Here is a 21,579-nt window from a genome sequence, read left to right as displayed (position 1 = left end):
ACAAGGCAGCAGGTTAGTTGGTCTCTGTAAATTGTCCCGAGTGTACACCAACAAGTCTCCGGAAGCCAAGCTCGTCACAAGAGCTTAAGACCAGAGCGCTAAGATGTCCAATAGAAACTCTACGGAAACAAAAAGGGCAGGGAACACTCAGCTGGTTAGAAAACATCTGTGGAAAGAGAAACAAAGTTAATGTTTCAGATCAAAAACCAATGACGGTGCCAGGTTTGCGTGTGGAGTTCTCCGCACTTGAATAGGGTCAGTGAGGTCTTGTGCATGGACAACCAGCCATGGAACCATTATCGAGGGTGGGAAGTAGAGGGAGATCTGATCAGATCGGCATAATCAAAATAATTGGTGGGGTAATTCTGAAGATTTAGATGCCTCTGATTTATGAATTCATATCCTGTTTGGGTGAAAAGATTTTGTCTGAAATGAACTCTTTCCATTGGGGGCGAGGGTGGCCTAGGTGGTACTCTAGTAAGAATACTTTTATCCATTTCCAGCATGCTTCAGAAACAATGAGGGTGAGTGGGTTATTCCTTCTAAACCCCACACCGACTTTCCCTTTTGTAGCCAGGTGAGTCGCATGTCAAGGATTGAGGTGGGGATGGGCAAATAATGTTGTCTTGTCAGAGTTTGAGCACAACTCTCATTGACTCCTTTTGAACAGACATGGGAAGCTTGGAGTGAATCCCTACATCTTTTGCAAGCATTAGTTACAAGGGCGTAAGGGGTGGCACGGTGGCGCAGCTGCAGAGTTGCTGCCTTACAGCACCAGAGCCCTGGGTTTGATCCTGACTGCGGGTGCTGTCTGAACGGAGTTTGCACGTTCTCCCTGTGACCGCGTGGGTTTCTCCAAGTTTCCTTCCACACTCCATGGACGTACCGGTTTGTGGGTTGATTATAAATTGTTCTCGGTGTGGAGAATAGTGTTGGTATACGGGGAATACTGGTCGGCGTGGACTCTGTGGTCTTTGCAGGAGGCAGGGTGGGGAGAAGTGTGGTCTAGATAGTTGTGGGACTCAGTGGGTTTATAATAGATGCCAGTCGATAGTCTATCTCCTGTAATGGAGACGGAGAGATGTCAGTCGATTGTCCTATGATGCAGGTTTTTGTGTCTCTTTGGTTTAAACCAGCATCTGCAGTTCCATCCTGGTCTCCTGGCTTCTCCTGTTGGGCAGTCATGGTTGGATTTTCAATCCATTCATTTTAAACTGGTTTACAATCTTAAGAAAGGATTGAAAATTAATCCCGTCATCTTCCTGAAAGGCTGCAACAGGTCTTCTGGATGGTTTTGATCCAGGGTAGTAGTAACTGTTCATGTGTTCAGGAGTTTATGTATTTTGCCCACACATGGCACAGATCGTTATCATTTATTATATGAGAAGAATACTTGAGTCGTACCGACAGTCCGGTAGTTTCATGGTCACTGGTCTCGTTCTAGATTCCTACTTACTCAACAACTTGAAATGCCTGACCTGCCCTGGTGGGGCTTGCATTGGCATCTGTGGACTAGTGGCATGGGCTCTCCGTTACTAGTCCAACACCAAAATGCTACCAGATCTCTCAGGGTATATTTAAAATGCAGTTTTTAGAACACTTGCGCTCAGCTAAAATGCCCAGAATAGACACAGTTTACTTCATCAAACAGACATAAGGGAGGAGGTGAATGCATCAATCAGATTTTCAGTATATAGTTGAAAACCAACTTATGAAAAAATGATTTTGATGTTCAGCTTACAAAATGTTTTAGATCTACTTGTAGGTTACTGCAATTAAAATGAGATTTGCAAAGTTAAGACTCGACATAATAACAACTTTGGATTTGAATCACACAAAATGGCACCAGAAATATGACAGCTCTTGTGTATTGCCTCAGTGTAATATCATATCATATCATATATATACAGCCGGAAACAGGCCCTTTCGGCCCACCAAGTCCGTGCCGCCCAGCGATCCCCGTACATTAACATTATCCTACACCCACTAGGGACAATTTTTTACATTTTTTACATTTACATTTTACATTTACCCAGCCAATTAACCTACATACCTACATAAGAATATGTTATTCTTACATAGTCTATGGAATATAGTCTATAGAAATACAGCATGTAAACAGGCCCTTCAGCCCACTGAGTTTGTGCCGACCAGCGATCACCCCGTACACTAGCACTATCCTACACACACTAGGGAGAATCACAAATTTTACTGAAGCCAATTAACCCACAAACTTGTACGTCTTTGAAATCGGAGCACCCGGAGAAAACCCATGCGGGTCACGGAGAGAATGCACAATGTCTGTACAGACAACAGCCGTAGTCAGGATTGAACCCGAGTCTCTGGCACTGTAAGGCAGTAACTCTACCGTTGAGCCACTGTGCCTCCCCTCTTGCACTTAAGTATGATTGTGCCGATGTGAGGTAAGATTTTTTTTACTGAACTGTGTGCAAAAAAGGAATTTCATCGTTTCATGATTTCATGTGACAATAACATGCTATACATAGCCAATGTAAATGTTTTATCCTTTGGTATTTTAGCACTGAGAGATGGACACTCCTTACTAAAGGCCATGATTCCTGGTAATCCCCACAATAATAGAAGTGATGTTCTCTTTTTCAGGGACTGCCACCCAGACACCGACCATGAAAGGAGCATCCAACAACACGGCTGGTGTCAACACGACCTCTCTCAAAGACCAGGGCCCTCGCAATGGGCCGGGACGCCGACAGATAACGCCAATCCATGCCCAGAAGCCAAATCACACTGCCGACTCCAGGACAACTGCTGGCAGTCGTTCAAATAAAATCAGCTCCCATTTCGAACTCTGCCCCACACAGGATAGAGACTGTGCCATCAATAAAACCTTCATCCACTGGAAAGACATGAAACGGACTTTGGGATTTGCTTGGGAATTGCACATTTATGGGGCAGGAGTACTCTTCGTGGTCCTCATGGTGATATCACTTATTAATTTAATCGGCTCTCCCATCTTGTACATTCCAGACCTCGGCTATCTCATGGCGGCTCATGCCGTACTATTTGTATTGGCCTTCCTGAGAGCACTGTACTTGTTTCTCGACCCGTACGGCAGCAAAGCCATACTGCCCCTGGTGAGTGGTTTGGTGTTGTACAACATCACATTTCCCCTCCTCGTCACTACCTTTGGCATCCTCACGCTGCTCTTGCTGAAGATGGGGAGCCTTCAAATGCTCTCGCCGAAGCTCCAGAGTCCGACCGCCCTGACCGCGATTGCGTCTGCCCATTTTGTCGTGCTGATGAGCGGCGATCTCCTTTGCCTCTTGGTCAACCCCGCTGTGAACGTGGTCCTCCACGTCTTCTCCGTTTCCTGGGCTTCGTTCCTCTTCGCCGCCTACTTCCTCAGCTATCGCAAGCTCAAGAGCCGCCCTGAAGCCTCCCTGCAGCCGATGCAGAAATCAGCCATCGGCAACGAGGAACCGGTCAATCAGCAGATTCAAGGGCGAGCATTAAGACAACTCCTAATCTCCACGAGGGTGATGGCAATCAGCGCTGTGCTTGGCTTCCTGTGTTGTGCTCTGCAACTCTACGCAACTCTCTGGAATTATGGACTATTGGGAAAGAAAGGGCAGTTCTATTGGACATGGTGGTTCCTTCAGTTTTGGTATCGAAGCTTTGAGATTGCAATGTCCTTTGCCATGAGTTTTGTGGCCTCCTACACGTTCTGCCAACAACATGCCCGACCTGGCCACACCTGCTGGAGGAAGATTGTCCAATATTTCCACCACTACAGGAAAAGCGAGGTGCGTGATTACCCTAACAACTGCTTTGACTGGTCTTACGGGACGCAGGACAGGGTGACCAGCAACGACATCTGCAAGAACCTTCTCCGTAACCACTCTGAGTCGGTGCCCCTCAAAGCTATGAACGGAACCAACGGCGCCAACCCTGCCAAGAGTTACCTCGGCAACAACGGCTCCATTGTCTCGCTGGATCACAGGCCCAAAATACCGGTCCTGGGGCCCAAATCCCACAACCTGTTGATAGGCCGCTCATTTACGAGCATCTGCATCGAGAAGGAGTCGGCTGTGTCCCTGACTGAGCTGGACCTGCGCCCGCCTTCCCCAATCAACCTCAGCCGAAGCATTGATGAAGCGCTCTTCAGGGAGCACATTGTCCGAGACAGCCTGTTTAACAATGCGAGTCTCCGACATGCCAGCCGCCTAGCCATAGAAGACTCTCGCTCTTCGTTGAGAGTGCCCAAAGCTTCGGATCAGGCTCACGCTGCACCGGCTCTGCAAGATTTCAGACGCCGGAATAGTGATCCCGACTGCCTGTACAACATGGCCAAGAGCAGCTCGCTAAACAACAACCAAATGGATACATCGAAGCAGTCCATCCAGGAACTCGACAGCACCCAGGCACCCAGCAGGCTCCACCGATCCGCCTCGGGAAGCTCCTTAGACAGTCTCTCCAGGACATCCTTCGGGATCCACTGGTACACGTGGACTCGAGAGCACTCGTCGGAGGAGAGCGTGCCCTCTGCCGATCCCGCCAGCGAGAGCCTTCTCTCGCAAGACAAGAGCTTGGACAACCCTGACGTGACCTTGAAGAGCGAAGACCTTGATCTCGAAGCACAGAAGAGCTTCATAGAGATCAGAGTGATTGACGACGTCAGCCTTTCCAGTGATACTATTGAACTCTAACACAGGTCCAGTTTTCCTCAATTACACAGGAGGAAAGTAGCAGACCTGCTTGAAGAGAAGGTAACTGGCATTATCAGTCATAAAAAGGCCCATGATTACTGTCACTGACTGAAAAATGGGTCGAGGAGATCAGTCGAGACTTCATCCTTATTCCATGAAATTTGACCAACACGCGGTTGTGAAACCAATGACGTATGTCACGGTACAAAGTCCTTTTCCCTGATTCATTAATGCACTAGCTTTCAAAACTCAGCTTGTCTCAACTGTAGTTCATCCATGTGATTTCTGCAGTCCAATAAGCAGGCCTGGGAATAATGCTGACATTAATATCATGGGGAAAATAGATTAGGCATAAATACTTTCAGGGTGATTTTTGTTGATACTAAATAGGTACCATTATTCTCTGAGTTGGAAAAAAACCCACAATCTAATACCACTCTCCTTTGATAATGTCTCTAAAGATTTAGCACTTTATCGACCTGCCCTCAAGAGATCAAAATGCCTGAGTTCCTCTGGACACAGCAAGCTTTTTCCAGGACCGCATCTTGAGACCACAAGCTATTCACAGTCGGTCGCCTACCTTGTAAATCTCCAGCGTATGGACCTTGCCATCAGGCCTTTCCATGGAACATTTCTGTAAGGAGTTAATGTGTGCTGAAGCAGAATCCTGCTTCGAAGAAGGCCTTTCAGCCCATGGTGCCCAGATTGTGCCAGAGGCTTGAGAGAGGGAAAGCAGGTGAGAGGAAGAGTGAGAGAGGTAGGAATCACAATCTATTGTGTCCTCATCTGGTGGATCTCACAACGGAATGGAAACGGCTACAAATCATTGCTTCTGAGCTGATTAGACGTATTCTTTGACGGGATCACCAGCTGTCATCCAGTTTGCAACTCGGTGTTTACTCAGCTTGCATTGTATTCAGCAGTAGTTAACGTGTTCGAAGAAAATCCAAAATGAATCCCCTTGGTCTGTTTTCACAGATGAAACTAAGTTAGAAATGTCAGTCATTTGTGTTTCACGCATGCAGTGAATTCTTTTCATTTCCCATCCGTCATTGACTTTAACCTTCAATCTCTCAAATCCTTGCCTTTATTAAAAGGAACGGTTGATGGCAAAGCATTTATCACTCTGAAATGACAATGATTTGGCAAGTTTCCCCTGGCTTACACACACCCAGCTTTATGAAGTGGCTGGATGTGAGAATCTACTGGGCCAGGGTTTAATGTGCAGTGAAGATGACCGATGTGTGGGTTGAGAGAGCAGGATGAGAGCTAACCAGAAAAAGGAAAGAATATCAAAATCCAATTGCTGACATGTATCCAACAGTTTTAAGCCCAAAGCGAGCTTGCCCATATTAGATCAAGTAATTTGGACCAACACGGAGTTCATAAGTCATAGGAGCAGAATTAGGCCATTTGGCCCATCAAATCTACTCTGCCATTCAATCATGGCTGATCTATCTCTCTCTCTCAACCCCATTCTCCTGCCTCCTCCCCATAACCCCTGACACCCAAACTAATCAAGGGTGCATTGTAATAGTGTGGGAAGGAACTGCAGATGCTGGTTTAAACCGATGCTGGTTTAGACACAGAATGCTGGAGTAACTCAGCAAGACAGGCAGCATCTTTGGCGAGAAGGAATGGGTGATGTTTCGGATCGAGACCCTTCTTCAGTAGGGTTGTATTCAGTAGGTCGGTAGACGTTGGTCAAATTACAGCATTGTAATAGGTTCTATTCACTCGACCGTTCTACTTTGTGCTTCATTTAGTTTCAACATGAGGTGAAAAGCATCGGACAAGAAAAATTCAACATTTTGTCAACCAGCACCTACAGTTCCTTGTTTTTACACCACAAAATTCAACATGGCCGCGTGACTGGAATATGGAACAAGAGTTCTCGGAAGGACTGTTCTGAGCATCCTCTGCTTTGTTCAGGATGAATGAGGTGTCCTGCTGCACCCTGTTCCAGCTGCCTACCTCCCCGCGATTGGTATCAATTAGCTCCAAGCACAGCAAACATCACTGTTACTCTCCACAGTTCCCCTACAGAATACCGACAATCAGGTTGAAGAGACAACCATCTTTGAACATTGCTGCACCATTTGGATATCAGTGCACACAACGTCACCAATGCAAGTCAGATTTAACAAACTATAAATAGGATCCAATTGCATTGTTACAGAATCCATTGGAGGAATGGATAGAGACAATCACTTCAAACCTATGTTCCTGCTGCCTAATGCCAACTATGGAGGGAGAGGTGAGGAGAGAGGAAGATATCTCCAGGAACTGATACCTGGAGGAGCTGACAGATATCTTCTCAGATTTCTTCAAAGAAGATTGCAGACTTTTCTCCAGCCTTCCCTTGAAACTAAATGTGGACGAAGGACTTAAGAGAAGACAGCGTTATAAAGCCTTATTGGCCACCATGACTTGTTTTCGAATACACTTTAAACAGTTTTAAACAAAGACAACGTTTGCAAAAGTCCCAGTCACTGGGAAAACCTTAGTTGCAGTATTTTCAAAAAAGCAATATTCATCGTTTGTAACGGCGGCCGAGTTTAAAAAACAAAAACAGCTGTGTACATTTTGCTTACCTTTGAAGTACAGTATTATATTTAATATGATCGGATGGCTCCATCTTTTACAATCATCAGAACAACGTGATGGATGGTTTATTGGAGAGCAACTCCTTTTCTGAAAGCTGCCTGAACAGAGACCCCTGAAAATGCACTGTTTGCAGGGAACATAAGCTTGCACTTACTTTAACTAAAGCTCAACATCACCATGGAGGGAGTTGTTTGCGAGACTCTGAACTTCAAAACCCGCAGTGTTAATGCCTTGTTATTCATTGCCAGCATCGGCAACTGTAGTTGGTGGTGAAACGTGATGTCGGCGACAGAAACCTGTTCCATTTGTCTGTCTGCGGTGCTTGCCAGAGGGATGCTATTGTTACGGAGCGTGTTATTCAGGGGAGGTGGTATAAAGTGTATGCATGGAAAAAAGTGCATGAATATGTGTAGCTGTATGCGGAACTAAGAGTGCATGGTTGCGGGTTAAACAGACAATGCCCGAGCAATCAACAGGTCAGACAGCATTTGTGAAGGGAGAAACAAAATTAATGTCTGTTTTCCCCGATGGAAAGAGGGTGGCACAGCACTCATGACCCAGGGTCAATCCTGACCTCTGGGGGGTGCTGCCTGTGTGGAGTTTGCACGTTCTCCCCGTGACTGGCCTGGATCTCCCTGGTTACTCCAGTCCCTTCCAACCTCTAGACGACACGCTGGTGAGTTAATCGGCCGCTGTTAATTACCCCCCGTGCAGTACAGATGGGTGGCAGGAAAATCAAAGAGAGGGGATTGATGGGGACGTGAGAGGGAATAGATCACAAGGAAACAAGTGAGAGGATGAGACTGGTGGGAATGCCCTGGTTTGAGGAGCTGAACAACCTCCCCCACGGCTGAAGAGAAATACGATAAAAGGTGCTGACCCTGAAAATGCCAAATCTGCTTCTCCTTCCGTAGATGCTGCCTGCCTTGCTGAATATTTCAGACATTCTCTGCTTTATTTTTGGATTCACAAGTGTTTCACTTTTTGAATTGACAGGGAGATGGATGTTGATGGAGAGGTGAGAATGTTTGTCTGCAGGGTGACAATAATGTGGGTGGCATGCACATTAAAGTGAAGGGTGGATATGCATGTGTGAGGCCTTCATATTTGGGAATGGTTTGGCGTAGAAGAGGCGGGAAGAAGCAGCTCCCTGCAGTTTCTCTTTTTGAACTGCAGCTCATTTTTATTCATACTCTTGCAACTTGAATACGATTTTGTGATATTCAAATGTTTAAGATTTAAAAATGCATCTAATAAGCCTATCCCCTCGGAGTTAGCTATTACTGTTGAGTATAATTGTTTGTGAATATTCCTTCTCGTATATTCTCATTTTATGCTGAGTTTATTAAGACTGAACAGTTTCTCTGGGTAAAACACTGCAGTATTTAGACGGTTAATTCAGCAAGTATTTGTTGGTCTGTGGAGGACCTTTATCGAGATAATGGATGAGAAATGTCAAACACTAATCAATAACATAGCATAACTCCTTTTTTTTAATTACATTAAGGAGCCTGCCTGCCTTCCAATTTCTATTCCAAAAGGATAATTTGCTCCTTGAAAGATAAAGCCTCAATTTTATTTGAATAGTTCCCAGATCAGCCTTTTGGCCATAGTGACCAAGCAGGCCTTAATCTCTTCCAGACCAGTTTAAGGCTTTTGATTGCATAAAATACTGCAGATGAACTAAAGATGCAGTATCACTGTGTTTCATTTTCTTTAAGCTTAGTGCTCACAGAGTTGGGTGTTGATTGCAGCATCCATTTTGGGATTAAGGCAAGTACCACAGATGGCGGCCAATCTGTTATTCATTGCAAGGAGACCCCAATACGAGGCTGAGAGCCACACTCCGCAAGACTGCCATTCGAGACGATGAGTCGGCCATACTGACATTAAAGTGACAATTTCCAGCCCTGTATACTGCGTTAGAGTGCTGGTCCCGGAGCTCCATTAAAGGGGGACTATTCACTTGGAATTGTCCACAGTGTCGAATTATACTGTGCGTGGCGTTCTGTGCGAAACCCTTTGTACAGATCAAGCACAGTGGTCATTGTCAAAATCACCTGTAATGATTCTATATTGCCTTTGTTGTTTTATAGCAAATTTACAAGACAGTAAAAGTATACTTTTTTACGTTTTGTTCACAAAATAAACGGAATGTTTTTGCTGGTTATGCAACTTCTTTCTCCTTATCTTCTTCCCATATAATATAAATGCAGAATATAATTCATGGGACTGTGTGGGATCGATATGGGTGAGGTGTGTGTTCACACACATCCAATTTGCCTGCATCTTCAAGGTGATTTACAGTGGACTGCAATAGAACTAGAACGATGTTTCTCTATCAGGGCAGGAATTTCTGCTAAAATGCCCTTTGGTTTCCTAGCCAGTAATCCTTTAGTCATACAGCATGGAAACAGGTCCTATGGCTGAGCTTGCCCATGCTGAACAAGGTGTCCCATCTACAGTCGTTTCACCTGCCCATGTTTGGCACATATCCCCCTAAGCCTTTAGTTTAGTTTAGAGATATAGCGTGGCAACAAGCCCTTCAGCCCAACGAGTCCGCGCCGACCAGCGATCCCCGTACACTAGCACTATTCTACACACTGGGGACCATTTACAATTCTTACCGAAGCCTAAAAAACCTGTACATCTTTGGAATGTGGGAGGAAACCAGAGCACCCAGAGAAAACCCACTGAGACACAGGGAGAACATACAAACTCCGTACAGACAGCACCTGCAGTCAGGATCAAACCCATATCTCTGGCGCTACAAGGCAACAACTCTACCTCTGCACCACTGTGCCGCCTATCCATGTACCTGTCTAACCACCTTTTAAATGGTGTTACAGTTTCTCCTTCAATTACCTGCTCTTGCAGCTCATTCCATCTACCCACCACCCTCTGTGTGGAACAGCTGCCTCTCAGATTCCTACCTCACCTTAAACCTATGTTCTCTGGTACTTGATTCCCCTACTCTGGGTAAACGACTCCCTGCCTATTCCCCTCATGATCATGTACACCTCTATAAGATTGCCTCTCATCCTCCGATGAATACAGACCTAGCCTGCCCAACCTCTCCCTCTAGCCCAGGCCCTCAAGTCCTGGCAACAGTCTCGTAAATCTTCTCTGCACGCTTTCCATCGTAACAGCAGCTTCCCATAACAGCGTGACCAAATCTGAACACAATGCTCCAACGGTGGCCTCACCAGCACTTTGTGCAGCAGTAACATAACATCCCAACTTCTGCACTCAAAACCCTGACAGATGAAGGTCAAAAGCCTACATGCCAAGGTTATTCTTCTGCAACATTCCTTGGATAAACTGACTCAATGTCGATCAATTAAGTTTTGCAAGGAGGGGGGTGGGTATTGATTTGTTTATTACCTTGATTTTATTTGAATTGTTCCCTTTTCAGTCTTTTAGCCAAAATGACTCAGTAAACGTTAACCTATGCGTAAAATACTGCAGATAAATTAAAGATGCAGTACCTCTGTGATTCACTAGGCCAGAGTGCTGGAGTAGCTCTGGAGAACACGGGTAGGTGACGGTTTAGATTGGGACCCTTCTTCAGACTGGAGCAGTGGGAAGTCAGAACGAGGGCCTGTAGGTGATGGCTTGGTTTGGGACCCTTCTTCATACAGGAGCACTGGGAGAGTCAGAGTGAGGCCCTCTGATGTTGGACCATAGCAGAGAGTGTAGAACTCAGGGTATAGAAGGAGAAATGTTGTGAGAAGTGGTTGATGAGGTGTGGGTACCAGGCTTAAATCATGGTTGGGTCCAAACTGGGAGGCCTGGAAGTGGAGCTGGCAAGTGTTGAGGAAGCACACGTGGCTGTGATAGTGGGTCCGGGTCAGAATGTGGTCATAGAGCAGGTGAGCAGCAGGAATCATAGAGGTGGAGCAGTGAGAGAGGATCTCACACAGAGAGAAGTTCTTCAAAATAGGCATCGTTTGAGGAGATTTCACAGGGGGGGGGGGGGCAGTCAAAATATAGAAACTAGGAACTGCAGGTGCTGGTTTACACAAAAGGACGCAAAGTGTTGGCATAGCTCAGCAGGTAGAAACAAAATGCTGGAGTAACTCAGCGGGTCAGGCAGCATCTCGGGAGAGAAGGAATGGGTGACGTTTCGGGTCGAGACCCTTCTTCAGTCTGAAAAGAAAATTTTGGCGATCTGCTACGACTTTGACAGTCGCCAGCAGTCGCCTTAAAAATCGTGTAACTGGGACAGGCCCTTTATACGAGCAGGTCAGGCATCATCTGTGGAGAATATGGATAGGTGACGTTTCGGGTCGGGACCCTCTTCAGATTGGGATGACTGATGATCAGATCTGCTGAGAGAGGATGGATGCTGCTCATTGTTCACACTGTGGGATTAAGGTGAGCACTGAGACTGGGTTTGAGCAGTTTTTGCAGATGGAGTAAAACTCTGATTATCTGTGGCCCTGATGGTACTGCACCTGTTCACTCTTTCGCTCAAAATGCGAGTCGGGGGAGTAAACGGGAATGTGACTGGATCTAGCGACCTGGTGGGAGGGAGGGGAGGGGAGGGGGGGGAGGGGTGTCAGTGGTGGTGACAGGCACTAGAGTCCGACCGTGTGGCTGGGTGTGAAGCCAGGGTCAAGGAGGTGGGTACACTTGCAACCAGACCCTGGGTCGTCAATGCTTGTATGTTCCCCATTCCTTTTAAGCTCACCAGCTCCCCTGGAAAGTTACCCCTCGGATTCCTATTAAATCTTTTCCCCTTCACCTTGAACCTATGATCCTCGATTCCCCTAGTCTGGGCAAAAGACTCTGTGCATCTTCCCGATCTATTTCCTCGCAAGATTATGTACACCTCTTTAAGATCTCCTCTCATCCTCCTGCACTCCGTGGACTAGAGACCCAGCCTACTTAACCTCTCCCTATAGCTCACGTCCTCTAGTCCTGGCAACATCCTCGTAAATCTTTTCTAAACCCTTTCAAGCTTGACAATATCTTTCCTATAACATGGTGCCCAGAACTGAACACAATATTCTAAATGCGGTCTCACCAACGTCTTATACAACTGCAACATGACCTCCCAACTTCTATACTCGATACTCTGACTGATGAAGGCCAAAGTGCCAAAAGCCTTTTTCACCACCTTATCTACCTTCGACTCGACCTTCAAGGAACCATGCACCTGTACTCCTAGATCCCTCTGCTCTACAACACTACCCAGAGGCCTACCATTTACTGTGTAGTTCCTGCCCTTGTTCGACGTCCCAAAATGCAACACCTCACACTGTACACGGACACAACAACAAAGAAGGCCCCCAAGCGGCTCTTTTTCCTGAAAAGACTGAGGAAGTTTGGCATGAACGCCAGCAGCCTCACAAACTTCTACAGATGCACCATCAAGAGCCTACTGACGGGCTGCATTACAGTCTGGTACAGGAACTATTCTGCCCACAGCCACAAATCACTACAGAGAGTGGTGAAGACGGCACAGCACATCACTGGCAACTGTCTCCCGGCCATTCAGGACATTTTCTACTGGCGGTGCCTGCGGAAGGCACGCAGCATCATCAAGGACCACAGCCACCCAGCACGTTGGCTGTTCTCTTTGTTACCGTCAGGCAGACGATACAGAAGTATGGCTGCGCGTACCACCAGACTTAAGAACAGTTTCTACCATCAGGCCATCAGGCTTCTGAACTCATAAACACATTTCAAATCATATATGTTGATTATTTTTAATATTGTCTTTTTACCTATTTTTAATATTGTCTTTTACCTTACTAATGTCATTTTTAATCTTATTTATCCTTGGAATATTACTGCTGAGGTGACCCGTTGTCTTGTCAAATACATTTCATTGTACCGTTGACCCTGTGCCAACCTACATATGACAAATAAAATGTATTATTATTGTATTCTGTATTAAATTCCAATAACCATTCCTCTGCCCACCTGGCTAATCGATCCAGATCCTGCTGCAATCGTTCACAGCCATCTTCACTCTCTGCAAAGTGACTACCTTTTGTATCATCAGCAAGCTTGCTAATCTTGCCCTGTATGTTCTCATCCAAATCATTGATGTAGATGACAAACGGTAACGGGCCCAGCACCGAACCCTGAGGCACCCCACTAGTCACAGGCCTCCAGTCTGAGAAGCAACCTTCCACCATCACCCTCTGCATCCTTCTATGGATCCAATTTGCTATCCATTCAGCTATCTCCCCTTGGATCCCATGTGATCTAACCTTCCAGAGCAGCCTACCATGCGGCACCTTGTCGAATGCCTTACTGAAGTCCATGTACACAACATTTACAGCTCTGCCCTCATCAACCTTTTTGGTCACGTCTTCAAAAAAAATCAATCATATTTGTGAGACACGACCTCCCACGTACAAAACCATGCTGACTATCCCTAATCAGCCCTTGCCCATCCAAATGCCTGTATAACCTGTCCCTCAGAATACTCTCCAGTAACTTACCAACTATAGATGTTAAGCTTTATTCACAAAATGCTGGAGTAACTCAGCAGGTCAGGCAGCATCTCGGGAGAGAAGGAATGGGTGACGTTTCGGGTCGAGACCCTTCTTCAGACTGATGTCGGGGGTGGGACAAAGGAAGGATATAGGTGGAGACAGGAAGATAGAGGGAGATCTGGGAAGGAGGAGGGGAAGGGAGGGACAGAGGAGCTATCTGAAGTTGGAGAAGTCGACGTTCATACCACCGGGCCGCAAACTGCCCAGGCGAAATATGAGGTGCTGCTCCTCCAACTTCCGGCGGGCCTCACCATGGCACTGGAGGAGGCCCATGACAGAGAGGTCAGACTGGGAATGGGAGGGGGAGTTAAAGTGCTGGGCCACCGGGAGATCAGTTGAGTTACTCCAGCATTTTGTGAATAAATCGATTTGTACCAGCATCTGCAGTTATTTTCTTATACTAGATGTTAAGCTCACTGGCCTATAGTTCCCAGCATTTTCCCTGCAGCCCTTCTTTAAAAGAGGCACAACATTTGTCACCCTGCAGTCTTCCGGCACCTCTCCTGTATTTAAGAACGACTCGTAAATTTCAACCAGGGCTCCCGCAATTTCCTCGCCAGTTTCCCGCAATGTCCTGGGATATATATCATCAGGCCCTGGAGATTTGTCTACCTTCAAACACGACAGCACCTTCAGTACTTCTTCGTCGGTAACCCTGACTGCTCTCAAGACACTTCCAGTGACTACTCCAATTTCCTCTGTCCTACTGTCTTTCTCCTCGGTAAATACGGAGGAGAAATACTCATTTAGGACCTTGCCCATCTCCTGTGGCTCCACACAGAGGTGACCGCTTCGATTCCTGAGAGGTCCCACTCTCTAGTTACCCTTTTCCCCCTTATGTATTTATAAAATCTTTTGGGATTGTCCTTAATGCTACCCGCCAGAACTATCTCCTGGCCCCTTTTGCCTTCTGATTTCCTTTTTTAGTATACTCCTTAGTTCCCTAAACTCCTCCAGGGATGCACTTGATCCCAGCTGCCTATACCTGCCTCATACATCCTTCTTGTTTTTGACTAACGTCTCAATTTCCCTCGTCAGCCAAGCTTCCTTACCTTTGCTGCTTTGCCCTTCACTCCAACAGGGACGTACACATCCTGAGCTTTCCTCAGTACACTTTTAAAATCATCCCACTTGGCCAATGTTCCTTTCCCCTCAAATAACCTGAACTCGAGCGAGACCTTCTCTCTTACCCTTCTCTCATCCTTGACCCAGTTGAGCATTTTAACACGTGGACCCTCTCCGTCCCTATCCACAACTATCTTAAACCTAATCGAACTGTGGTCACTGGTCCCAAAAGGTTCCTCCACGCACACTTCATTAACTTGCCCTTCCCAATTTCCCAATACTAGATCCAGCGTTGCCCTCTCACATGTGGGGGCCTCCACATTCTGCTTAAGAAAACTCTCCTGAACACTTTTGAGGAATTGCACCCCATCTAAACCCTTCACATTATGATTTTCCCAGTCTATATTGGTAAAGTTAAAATCCCGAATCCTTGCTTCAGCCTCCTCGCTGAAGACTCTTGAGCCAAAGACTCACACTTTACCGCCCAAGAAGGCAGCTACAGCTGCGCATATTTTTATCTGCTACCTATTCAACTACTTTAGGGCTAATTTGTGTTACTTGAACCTGTGCCTTTGGCGCTCTTTTTAAATCTCCGTTCCCTCTGACTCACATTCTTTCAGCCAATACTCGCTCTCGCTGCTTCTCTCCCACCTACTGCTTCTCTCCTGTCATAGATGAATCCCTCATCTGCTTCTCCTCTGCGTCCCGTAGTTCTGCTCTTGCTCCCCCTCCCCCAGATGGAACAAGGTTAGAATTCCCCTCGTCTTCACTCTTCACCCCACCTGCCTCCGCATCCAACACGTCGTCGTATTCTGACATTTCCATCACCTCCAACGTGATCTCACCACTATCCACACCTTCCCATCTCCACCGCTTTCCACCTTCCCCAGAGACCGCCCCTTCCGCAACTCTTTGGTTCACTCATCCCTTCCCATCCTAATCACCAACTCCCCACGTACCTTCCCCAGCAACTACAGGAGATGTAACACCTGTCCCTATACCTCCTCTCTTGACACCATCCAGGAACCCCCAGCATTCCTTCCAGGTGAGACAGAGGTTCACGTGCACCTCCTCTAACCTCATCCACTGCATCTGCTCTTCCCAATGTGGCCTCCTGTACATCGCTGAGGCGCAACGTAGACTCTGGTGACCATTTGTGATAACTATTTACACTCCCGTTCCCACACTGACCTTTCTGTCCTGGGCCTCCTCAATAGCCAGAGTTGACGCCAAAAGCAAACTGGAGGAACAGCACCTCATATTCTGCTTCAACCCACTGGTATGAATATTGAATTTTCCAATTTCAAATGACCTCTAACTAATGGGGGATTTTCTCCCCCACAATTCCCTGCCCTGTGCTCCACCTGGACTCCCAACTATCACTGCCCACTTTCACTTGCAGAGTCTTTAATGGAGTAAATTGTTTCAACACATTCCAAGGTGCAAATCAGACATAAGTGAATATTGTTAAAGAAAGGAATATTAGGACAGGTGTCTAATTGCTTTACCACAGATTTAAGCTTTAAGCAAATCCTAATGGCACAGTCAATAGAACTGCTGGCTCACAGCTCCAGACACCTGGGTTTGATTCTGACCTCTGGTACTGCCTGTGTGGAGTCCACATGTTCTCCTTGTGACCGTGTGGGTTTTCTCCAGATGCCTTGGTTTTCCTCCCACACCCTAATGATGTGCAAGTTGCTAGGTTAATTGGCCACTGTAAATTGCTTGTGGGTTTGTTTAGTTTAGTTTAGAGATACAGCGCAGAAACAGGCCCTTCAGCCCACCGAGTCTGTGCCAACCAGCGATCCCCACACACTAGCACCATCCTACACACACTAGGGACAATTTACAGTTTTACTAAGCCAAATAACCTACAAACCAATTCATCTTTGGAGTGTGTGAGGAAACCGGAGCATCCGGAAAAAAACAACGCCAGTCATGGGGAGAATGTACAAACTCCGTACAGACAGCACCCACAGTCAGGATTGAACCTGGGTTTCTGGCGCTGTAAGGCAGCAACTCTACCGCTGTGCCACTGTGCTGCACCTGCGCCACTGTGCCACTGTGTATAGGTGAATGGTGGAATCCAGGGGGGAGTTGATGAGAATGTGTGAGAGTAGAAATGGGTTTGAGCTGATAGGTGCTTAATGGCCAGCGTGGGCATGGTGGGCAAAGGGCCTTCTACATTGCTGTGCCATCGTATGACTCTATGACCAAAATAATTAGGTTTAGGTTTATTACTCTCACGCATCTCGAGGTACAGCGAAAGCTTTGTTTTGCATGCTATCCTATCAGATCAGATAATACTATACATAAGTACAATCAGGTCAAGCGTACTGTAAGTACAATAGATTGTACAGAGGGGAAGATACAGAGTACAGAATATAGTTCTCAGCATTGTAGTCTACCAGTTTCCCAGACAAAGTCCAATATCTGCAACGTGCTAGAGGGGAATCGGACAGTAACCTCGTATAGGGAAGGATCATTCAGAAGCCTGATAACAGAGTGGAAGAAGCCGTTCCTAGTCTGGTGGTGCGCACTTTCAAGCTTCTGTATCTTCTGCCCAACAGGAGAGGGGGGGGGGGGGGAGAAGAAAGAATGATCAGTTGGCTGCTTTTCCGAGCCAGCATGATGTGTAGATGGACTCAGTGGTGGTGAAGAGTGAGGTGCAGAGACTGAGAGATTTTGGGATGGGAATTCAGAAAAGAAGGGTCGAGACCCAAAACGTCACCCATCCTTTTTCTCCAGAGGTGCTGTATGTCCCCAGCCGAGTTACTCCAGCACTTTTGTGCCCGTCTTTGAAGGACATCCGATTGGACGAGGCACAGACTCGGACTGACTGAGGGAGAGTCAAGAGTCTGCAGTTTCAGGAGATGAGAGAGAATGTCGAAAAGCAAGAGGAAATGAGCAACTAGTAATGAAAGGGATTTATGGACAGGTATGTTGCCGGCAGCTGCGACCTGTTGCTGAGAACTATATTCTGTACTCTGTATCTTCCCCTCTGTACTGTGTTTCTGTTGATGTACACAACTTTATGAGTCTGCTGGGTAATATTTCACGGTTCATAGCCACAACTGCGGGGAGGAAGCCAGGACTGGTGGAGCAGCTAAGTACTGGGACTGAATAAATAAATACAGCAAGTACCCCCTGATTAAGGGGAATTTACACAGCTGGAGCCCGATCCTGAAGGGGAAAAACTGGAGCCAAAGAACCCCATGAGAAATATCAGTTGGAATTGAAGGCTATTCTTCATTCTGGAACTGGAAAATGAGTAGCAGGTTCACAGTAAACCATGTTATTTAAAATAATTCACATAGAAAATTAGTTGCCACCCAAACTCATCAGAAATACAAGCAGAGGATGCTGGTGGAAATGCTCAGAAGGTCAGGCAGCTTCTGTGAAGAGAAACATAATCAATGACTCAATGACCATCAGAATTTATATCAGATTCCCAGCATCTGCAGGTCTGACTTTGCCAACCTCGTCAGAAGCTGGCCGGTATTATTTTTCTGTTTTAGACTTTAGAGATACAGTGCGTAAACAGGCCCTTCGGCCCGCCGGGTCTGTGCCAACCAGCAATTACTCCATACACTAACATGTAGTGTACGAAAATAACTGCAGATGCTGGTACAAATCGAAGGTATTTATTCACAAAATGCTGGAGTAACTCAGCAGGTCAGGCAGCATCTCAGGAGAGAAGGAATGGGTGACGTTTCGGGTCGAGACCCTTCTTCAGACTGATTATCCTACGCTCGAGGGACAATTTGCAATATTATCGCACACAATTAACTTCCAAACCTGTACGTCTTTGGAGTGTGGGATACTGGAGCACCTGGAGAAAACCCACGCGGTCACGGGGAGAATGTACAAACTCCAGACAGACGACAGCAACCATATTCAGGTACAAACCCGGGTCTCTGCCACTGTAAGGCAGCAACTCCATCGCCGTGCCACCCCGCTGTGATCTATTTTCACATTACATTCCTTTGCCTGTTGGAGTATCGTGTGCAATTCTAGTTTACCCGTTACAGGAAGGATGCGGAGGCTTTGGAGAGGATGCAGAAGAGGTTTACCAGAATGCTGTCTGGATTAAAGGATATTAGCTGAAAGAAGACCTGGATAATTTATTTCTTGAATGCCAGAGGTTGAAGGGAGAGATCTGATAGAGATATATAAAATTATGAGGCATAGATAGGGTGGACAGTCAGCATCCTTTTTTACCTTACGAGGTCTCACCTTTATTCTGGTCCGTATCCTGCCACCTCCATTCTCATCTCTGTAACCCCCTCTGTTCTTCACCATTCACCTGCTGCTTTGTTCTTTTCCACTGCTGTTAACCCCTACTCTATTTTTCTCTCCTCTGATTTATTTTTTTAAACTCTAATCATTGTTTCTCTCCCTTGTGTGTGCTTTACACCGATGAGCCAAAACATTATGACCACCTGCCTAATGTGCTGTTGGTCCACCCGTGTGCAGCCCCATACGCAGCAGGGTGCGATGCACTGTGTATTGTGACACATTCCTCCCGTGACCACCATTAAAATGTTCTGTGACTTGTGCCACAGTAGACCTTCTGTCGTTTCGGACCAGACGGGATAGCCTTCGTTGCCCTCGCGCATCAATGAGCCTTGGGCACCCAACACCCTGTCGCCGGTTTGTGGTTTGTCCCTCCTCAGACCGCTGTCGGTAGGTACTCACCACTGCTGACCGGGAGCACCCCACAAGCCTTGCCGTTTCAGAGACGCTCTGACCCAGTCGTCTGGCCATGACAATTTGGCCCTTGTCAAGGTCGCTCAGGTCTTTACTCCTGCTCCTGTCAAGAACTGAATGCTCACTTGCTGCCCAATATATCCCACCCCTTGACAGGTGCCATTGTAACAAGATAATCAATGTTATTCACTTCACCTGTCAGTGGTCATAATATTTTGGCTCATCGGTGTATATCCAAAATAGGTTTGAGAAACTCAGCATCTGTGGAGGAAACGGATAGGCAACATTTCAGGTCGGGGGAAGATAGAAGGAAAAAATGGTGAGGATAGGACAAAGCCTGGCGAGTGATAGGTGGATACAGGAGAGTAGGGGTTTAACTGGCAGATGGATGGAGTAGGCGACAAAAGATAAGATGAACAGGAGACTGAAGGATGTCAGATAAGGAGAGGAGGAGTGAAATGTAAAGCCAGAGGGGTATGGGTGGCAGGATGCAGAAAGGAAGGGGGAGAGAGGAGGGGAAAGACGGGGGTTAAAAGTGAAATGAAATACTTGAGTATTGGAGGAGCGTACAAATGCAGTGAGGAGCAGGGTGACTGAGATACTGGGACAATGGGAGTGTACTGGGTTGGGGGGTACAGGAAATAGAGAGGGAATGGGGGGGGTGTTATACTTAAAATTGGAGAATTTACTGTTCATACTGTTGGGTTGTAGGCTGCTCAGTTCGAATATACCAAAGGGTTGTAAGCTTTACATCCTCCATGTTTCCTTGCCTGCTCATATGGTGAGCATTTGACAGCACTGAACTCGCTGGAGATTAGAAGGATAACGCGGGACCTTATTGAAACTTACCGAATAGTTAAAGACCTGGATAGAGTGGATGTGGGGAGGATGTTTCCACTAGCATGAGAGTCTAGGACCAGAGGTCATAGCATCAGAATAAAAGGACGTACCTTTAGAAAGGAGATGAGGAGAAGTTTATTTGGTCGTAGGGCGGTGAATTCATTGCCACGGAAGGCTGTGGAGCCCAAGTCGATGTATATTTGTAAGGCAGAGATTGATAGATTCTTCATTAGTAAGAACCCCTTCTTGATTAGTAAGTGGGTTAAGTCAGGGGCCATAACCCCAGACTTACTAATCAGGTACTAATCACTTGATTAGTAAGTCAGGGGTTATGGGGAAAAGGCAGGAGAATGGGGTTGAGAAAGAAAGATGGATGAGCCATGATTGAATGGTGGAGTAGACTTGACGGGCCGAATGGCCTAATTCTGCTCCTATAACGTGTGAACTTACTCAGTGTAAGAAAATAACTGCAGATGCTGGTACAGAAGGTATTTATTCACACAATGCTGGAGTAACTCAGCAGGCCAGGCAGCATCTCAGGAGAGAATGAATGGGTGACGTTTTGGGTCGAGACCCTTCTTCAGTCTGAAGAAGGGTCTCGACCCGAAACGTCACCCATTCCTTCTCTCCTGAGATGCTGCCTGACCTGCTGAGTTACTCCAGCATTGTGTGAACTTACTCATATCTCTTTTCTTGTTTAGATTTCTACCTGCACTCTTCCTGCCAAATTTCCCTTGACTGATTGCGTCCCACGTGTTTTCCAACCTCTACAATTCCCTCGAAGGTGGACACAAAATGCTGGAGCAACTCGGCGGGTCTGGAGAGAAGGGATGGGTGACGTTTCGGGTCGAGACCCTGAAGGGTCTGAAACGCCACTCCATTCCTTCTCTCCAGAGATGCTGCCTGACCCGCTGAGTTACTCCAGCATTTTATTGTCTACCCTCGAGTTAAACCAGCACCTGCAGTTTTCACACCTCCACAACTCCCTTTCTCCCCTTGCTACCGAAATGATAACGTTTCAGGTCTCTCTGCTTACCTGTGGCGAGTCTGTGTTTGTCCCACTGTGTACTCTACCCTGTGCTGTGTGTAAATCTGTCGCACTCTCTCTGGTCGCCTCCATTCATTATATTTCAGGGTCAGTTTCACTGTCTCCAGAGCAG

At 46.7% G+C, this 21,579-nt stretch overlaps 1 protein-coding gene across 4 annotated transcripts in view; it reads left to right on the top strand.

Annotated features, from left to right (window-relative positions):
- The window catches only part of LOC144601747 (uncharacterized), a 90,232-nt gene extending 80,779 nt beyond the window's left edge, over positions 1–9,453 (top strand). For all 4 annotated transcript variants that reach the window (XM_078414099.1, XM_078414098.1, XM_078414100.1 and 1 more), the window contains one exon: positions 2,623–9,453. In XM_078414099.1, the coding sequence (XP_078270225.1) occupies positions 2,623–4,685 (2,063 nt within the window). In that variant the 3' untranslated portion in view covers positions 4,686–9,453. The remainder of the gene's footprint in view (positions 1–2,622) is intronic.
- The last annotated feature ends 12,126 nt before the right edge of the window (positions 9,454–21,579 follow it).

Source organism: Rhinoraja longicauda, chromosome 17 (assembly GCF_053455715.1).
Source record: "Rhinoraja longicauda isolate Sanriku21f chromosome 17, sRhiLon1.1, whole genome shotgun sequence".
In the NCBI taxonomy this organism is placed as follows: domain Eukaryota; kingdom Metazoa; phylum Chordata; class Chondrichthyes; order Rajiformes; family Arhynchobatidae; genus Rhinoraja; species Rhinoraja longicauda.
The sequence above is the reverse complement of the archived record's forward strand: the minus strand, read 5'-3'. Positions and strand labels throughout refer to the sequence as shown.